At 47.3% G+C, this 6,944-nt stretch overlaps 1 protein-coding gene across 1 annotated transcript; it reads left to right on the forward strand.

Annotated features, from left to right (window-relative positions):
• Positions 1-2,213: 2,213 nt before the first annotated feature.
• DEU56DRAFT_896330 (casein kinase I) lies at positions 2,214-3,319 on the forward strand (the record flags this gene model as incomplete). Its single annotated transcript, XM_041356417.1, has 3 exons — positions 2,214-2,289; positions 2,350-2,624; positions 2,675-3,319. 3 exons carry the CDS (start codon positions 2,217-2,219, stop codon positions 3,317-3,319), a joined length of 993 nt encoding a protein of 330 aa, XP_041201294.1.
• Positions 3,320-6,944: the final 3,625 nt, after the last annotated feature.

Genomic DNA, 6,944 nt, shown 5'->3' on the forward strand with positions numbered 1-6,944 from the left:
AACCACGCTAATGATATTCTATGCTCGCTCCACTCTTCCGAACCCTACGGTCATACCACTTTGCCCATCTCTCACACTCACTGGCACTTGTACATTCTGCCACCCCGCTGTTAGTTCCGCCCTGTACATACTCCGGTACCATACCTACACCTTATCATGGCTTCTCGCACCGTCTCCATGCTCTCGCGCCTGCCTGCTACCATGCTGTCACACTCTTAGACTTTAGTCCCATGTTTATCTTTGTATTGTGAATGGGAGTGGTTCAAATTCACGCAAATTGATTTGTTTTATTCTACCTGAACTTAGTAGTGGCCGCAATTTGAGATGCTCTAAAGTTATTATGATATTTTGATAAATCTCCCAAGAACATGAGCCAGTCAGACAACATATGATATTGTGCACTACCTACATGGTGTCTCGCGGACAAAAACACTCAGTACATTCAGGTCTCGAGTTCACTGGACTTGTGAATATTATAATATGAATTGTTCTTGCGAGGTATCCCTGACCCATCCGATAGGTAAACAGTCGCGCGACTCACTACTGATACATGTGCTTACATGTACTACTTAGTACAATTAACTCGGATGACTCAATTTATATTTTGTAAGTGCTGTTGTACACTCGTCTAAGGTGCGTGTGGGGTGTATCAAAAGCTGTAAACTCGGTGAATAACAGTGGGACCTCTAATATGTCAGGAACTCAACAAATCATTCTCTTCATAGAACAAAAAGTCCGCAACAAAATGCCCCAAAAACAAGCGAGAATGATATGCTCGCCGTCGTGCACAGTGAGCAGGAGGGGCGGGATTGCCACCGTGGCGCGCCGCCAGGTACGAATCCAAACCGACACATGTATAGATTAGATCATGCATGGCTGTGACTGATATATGCACTAATTGCCATGCATGACTGCGGTCATCATGCACGACCTACTTAAGGCAGGGACTCATATAATACAGCAAGATTATGTGTACACCATGCATGAATTACATACTAGGATAGCAGTAAAACATGCATGAGGTCTGAACTACAGTAACAGTAATATCATGCATAACTACCACAGCATCAGGTGGCCAGCCTGGATGTCCCTTTTCCCCAACTTCTGCCGCTGCGGTTGCAATTGTCGTCTCCAATATCAATATTTATTTTATTGACTTTGCAGCCTTCGTTGTGCTCGCTCCCTTTCCGACCTGGCCGTATCAACAACTTGCGTTCTTACGGTGGACCTCTGGTGTTTTGCGTTTGCAATGCTCTTATGCTCTTCGCAAGTCGACGTCGAAAGCCTCACCCTTCACATAGCGTTCGATACCTTGCACGATCTTGTTCAGCTCAATATCTTCAGCGATACAGCCAGTGATTGTCAAAGAGGAAAGAGCAGAGATATCTACTACCTCTATGACGCCGGCAGTCCCCTTATAAGCTCGAATTCTGAAATGATAGGTCCTACTTCTCAATTTTCGGGGCCAATCATCCTCCTCCCGTGTCCGCTCCACGCTGTTTCTCTCTGTTAACAGACACGGGACTCTTTAAGCATAGCGTTTTCGGTGTGTTTACCACGATAGCCCCCAACGCCATCGGGAGGTGATGACATCCTGGGGTGGTGAGGGATGGAGCAGGGAAGGAGGAAACCATAGGCGGGGTATCCATGCGCCTGGTAGGGCTCCGACATGTTGAGGAGAGGTATATCATTCATTCAGATATGATGCCGAAGTGCGCCGTGACAATACTTGTAATGGCGGTGTAAAAAACTGATTTGTGCCCCCATGATCGTGATGCTTCTTCAAACTTGTTTCCCAACTTGTGGCTATCCAGATTTCAGATTCAAGATATTATTTCCAAACGCTTTTAAATTGCTCAAGGTACTTATACCACTTGCTATACGTTGTCCAACTGATAAATCCTCCTGTCTCGTATAGTACAACCGCAGCTCGGCTACGGCCCGCTCCGGCTTGGCGTTCATCGGTTTGCAAGTATTTTGGCTATTCTAGTGAGCCAAGCTACTTATATATAGTTTGGTCTGGTTCATTAGCCGTTTGGAGTCCCACGAACCAACTGTGAGCCAAAAATAATCAACAGCGGCTCGAGCTGGCTTGAGGCCAGCTCAAGCTGATTTATAAATACGAAATCACGTCTTTGTCGAAGTCTCATACCCAGTTAGTTCGACTGTTGCTCCTCGAGGCCTCAAGGCTCAAGTTATCTCATAGTATACCCACCATGAACCATAAGGTCCCGATACGAGTTGACAGTAGATTCAGACTTGGAGATGTTTTGGGATCTGGTTCATACGGTGTGTTGTTCACAAGCTGACTATAATTATAAAAATTAACATACTATGGACCCTACTTAGCTGTTGTGTACCACGCTCGGAATATCATCAAAGATGATGCAGTTGCCATAAAACTCGAATCCATCACAGCCCAGCCATCTTCTGTACAACGCGAATACGCCATTCTGAAACGACTTGAAGGTGGAGTTGGGATACCCCGCGCTCTCTGGTTCGGTCGAGAATCAACATATCATGCTTTGGTTCTCGGCCTCCTTGGGCCATCACTGCAAGATCTTTTCCTCGCACATGATCGAAAATTTAGCCTTCATACTGTTGTCAATCTAGGAATCCAACTGGTCAGTCGGTTCGTGCTGGGTTGTTGCAGATAGGCTAACCCGTTTTCCAGCTCTCACGTCTTGAGTACATCCACTCAAACAATTATGTTCACTGCGATATCAAACCGCAGAATGTCTTGATGGGCCTTGGACATTTGAAGCACACTGCATTTATAATCGATTTCGGTATCGCGAAGGAATACTGGGACACTGCAACCAGAGTCCATATTCCCTTTCGTCAGAATCAACGTCTCACCGGCACTCCTGCCTTCGCTTCAATCAACAACCACTTAGGAGTTGACCTGGGTCATCGTGACGACCTTGAATCGCTTACATACATGTTGATCTATCTGTTACGCGGCTCCCTTCCATGGTTAATCAGTGACCACGAGAAACTCTCCAGCTCTTCCATACTCGAGCGCAAGGTCAACACCACCATTGAAGTCTTATGCAGTGGAATTCCCGTCGAATTTGCAAGTGTTCTCATCTACACGCGCTCTCTTGCGTTCTCGGAAGACCCCGACTATGAGCATCTTCGTTCATTGCTTTGTGGTCTTCAAGACGCCTTGGCTGCGCCATCTACATGCTCGCTGGATTTCAGCATGCCTAATAATCACACCACACATCACCCTCCAATCTCCAATGAACGCTGGATGGCCGAGGCGGCCCCATGTCTGCCGGATGCAACACCACTTCGCAGATCTACTCGTGTGTGAGTATTCTGTCTCATTTTCCCATTCACAATCTGAAGCTAATGTAATTTCGAAGTTTACACCAACGTAATGCCTCTCCCATGCACCCACCTGCACTGCGGAAAAAACCATTAGTTGCTAGATCACGCTGTTGAATATGTCTTTCTATTTCTACATAACTGTACAGTGTACAAGTCTACAATGTGTTTCTCATAGGTTTCAAACCATTCAATGCGGTCAAATACATGTCGACAAATTTGATCATCTTGAATCCTACTGCGGCTAGGCCTGATTCCTGACTCCACGCTGAGTCACGCAGCTTCTTATCTTTTTCTCACCCTACCATCTCCTTGCCCATCGTCCTTGCAACTTGCAAGTGCTGTTTTTCTGCAAATTGGTCAGCCTGCTACAGAAACAAACTTGTCCTGGATACCTGTACCTTACTCCTGAAGCCTGAGTCCCAACATCCACCAGCCTCGCCTTATTGAATCATATCACCATCATGACCAACCTTCTGGATGACGCAGGGGGGATTTTCCACTAACACCCCAATGCCTTTCCACATCGCAATTAAATGCTCAATCAATCAGCCATCGACTCCTGGAATGAAGGTAAGCATTAACTTGCTCGACCTTGACCCAGTGGTTGATATTTGAAACACGTGTTCAGTGATTGTCAAACCACGCACCCTGGGTCCCTGACAACCATCGCAAACCATTTGCAAACATGAGATGTCCCTTTCGCTGGATGCCCTTTCTATATCTATATTGCAATCTGGCTTCTGGACAGCCGATTGACTCTGAGGATGTAGGTAAGCCTTACTGTGCTCGATATAACCAACTGATTGCAAGATCTAGGGTACATCTGAACGCACATCTTATGGTATCAGTATCCCTCTCATTGGGTAAGGTAGTGGGCATTGGGGAAACCCCACACATATATTGTGCTGCCCAGGACCACTCGAATGAACAAGATCTTACAGTACGTACGCTGGCCATACGTTCAGTTGTCCCCTGGTGTCATCACAATTAATAATGTTGTCCAGACCTTCCCTTGTGCGTACATGTTGGACTTGTCATTGGTTGACTCGGCACTGGCATTTCCCCGCTTTTTCCCTTGACGAAGATACATAAAAACTGTGTCTTTGAATCTTTACTCTCACTCAAACATGCCTCCTCGTCGACGAGGGCAGAAGTCTCGAGTTACCACTGTGCCTACTCATACTGCCGCTGCTCCCATTGACGCTACCCCCATCGTTACCCCCATCGCTGCCACTATCGTGCCCATCGCTGCCGATGTTGCGCCCCCCATCGCTGCCAATGTTACGCCCCCCATTGCTGCCAATGTTGCGCCCATTGCTGCCAATGTTGCGCCCATCGCTGCCGCTGTTGCGTTGAACGTAACTATGCTTCAACACCCCCAAAGGCAACGTCAACTGCCTTCGAGGTTCCGCAATAATAGCCCAGTTCGTGCTGGCACTGGTCGCACACCAGATGATGGAGAATACATTGACATCCCCAATGTCTCCGGGGATGAAGAAGATGACTTGCCTGCACCCAACGTTAGGGCTCCTCCAGTTCCCAGCCCTCTGCAGACACTTACCAGTACTATCTACTCCACCCAAGTCGATCCCTTGGCTACGGGTGTCCGAGGAGCACAGCCTAAAACCAGTGCTGATGTCAATTTCTTCTTTAGGGAAGATCCAGCTACTAAACGCAGGATCTGCCGAATCTGCGAGTGAGTTTTGCGTCTGCAATTATTTCGTTCTTTCTAACGGCCTTGTCCAGGGGTTTGCGGGTGAAGGACCCTTCACACCTGGTTATGTCGTATAAGCACTCAACTGGCACTTCTGCCCGTCGTACTCACGCTTTCTACCACCACTCTGACGTTTTCCTGCAAGAGGCGGAGCGCCTATGCTGGCCTATCTTCATACAACCACTCAATGACCGACTCGCTGAAGGGTGGACTTTGGCAGCTATCCGTGAGAGGCTCCGGGACCCTGCGTATCACATTGAGTCGCTCGGTACCATCCCTAATCAGGGACACGGCAATTTTCCACCTGGAACCACCTTATCTCCAGACGATTATATCCCCGATTTCAGCATCGACGAGATGCACCGTCAATTGGTGAAATTCATCGTTGCAGATGATCAAGCAAGTTGATATTTACTTTCTACGTGCCCTTGCTAATTCAATTTCTGCAGGCGATGAACGTTATAGAATGTCTAGAATTTCGACGCCTGATACGTTTTTTGCGGGAGGATTTGACCGATTCAGACATTCTCCACCGCACAAAACTTCGTGAGCTCATAATTGTAGCGTGGCAAGAATATTTCCAGGTGTTGAAAGGTGATCTTGCCGTGAGTGTCTAGTTATCGAGAATCCCGCCATACGTCTTATGTATTCTCACAGAGGGCGCAAGGAAAAATATCCTTTACATCTGACCTCTGGTCTGATCAGAAGCTCCGCCCCTTCTTGGCTCTCACAGCTCATTGGATTGCCAAGGAAGAGCAGACGTCGGTACTTGTCCTGAAGGCAGCATTAATCGCATTTCATCACGTTCCAGGAAGTCATACCGGCAAATCTCTCGGTTCAGTAATACTGAATCTCCTCGATCGCGCTGACGTTGCAAAGGATGTGAGTGTTCAGCTGTACCGTATGATGTACTCTGACTTCGTTTAGCCTGGACACTTTACTTTGGACAACGCGGCGAATAATCAAACATGCATGAAGGAACTTTCAAACCTACTCGAAGAACGCGAGATCACATATGATCCAATCGAAAACCGAATTCCTTGCTTTCCGCATGTGATCAACATATGTGTAAAACATATTGTTGACGACTACGCGACAGCGGATTTCTCATCTGTGGAGAATACCTGGAATGTGTGTGGTCAAATCGTCGTCAAGAATCAGTATGTCGGCGCCATCACCGGTAAAGCTCTCGAACGGGCCAGAAATCTTGTTCGCTCCATCCGTGCATCAAACCAACGACGTTCGAATTTTAGGGATACCATCGTGATAGGTAATGAAAAGGATTGGTTCCGGGGAGATACAGGCGAGCCTATAAAGCTCCCTACAGTCGAGCTTTTGCTCGATGAGCCAACCCGCTGGGATTCAGTTTATGTCATGCTCAATCGTCTACGCAATCTACGTCAGGTGAGGTCTCATCTCACTGAATATTTGTCGTGGGCTAACCATTGCTCAGGCGGTTGATATGTTCTTCGAGTCTCCCAACCAACGTTCTATATACGACAAAAAGTTGAGCCCAATAGAATGGCATTTCCTACAGGACTTCGAAGTAATTCTGGAGGTCAGTATCGACATCTTCGTAACCTATGTTGTATTTAACCTTGTAATTTTAGCCCCCCCACAGAGCTCAGCAATCCATGTCGAGCGAGAGCACTCCCATGTTGGGTCGTGCGGTTCCAGCGTTTGAAAGGTTACTTGAGGATTGGAAGCAGGTGGCCAATAGCGCCCCGCACTGTGCACCGCTCATCAACATTGGTTTGACTTGGGCGGAGAAGTATGACGACAGGATGTCCTGCACAAATGCATATGCCGTTGCGATGTGTGAGTCCCTCACATTTTTATAAAATTTGATGTCTTATGATCGGTTTATAGTTGTCGATCCAACCTGCCGAATGTC

This window comes from Suillus clintonianus (genome assembly GCF_016758775.1).
Source record: "Suillus clintonianus strain FC179 chromosome Unknown DEU56scaffold_179, whole genome shotgun sequence".
Taxonomy (NCBI): domain Eukaryota; kingdom Fungi; phylum Basidiomycota; class Agaricomycetes; order Boletales; family Suillaceae; genus Suillus; species Suillus clintonianus.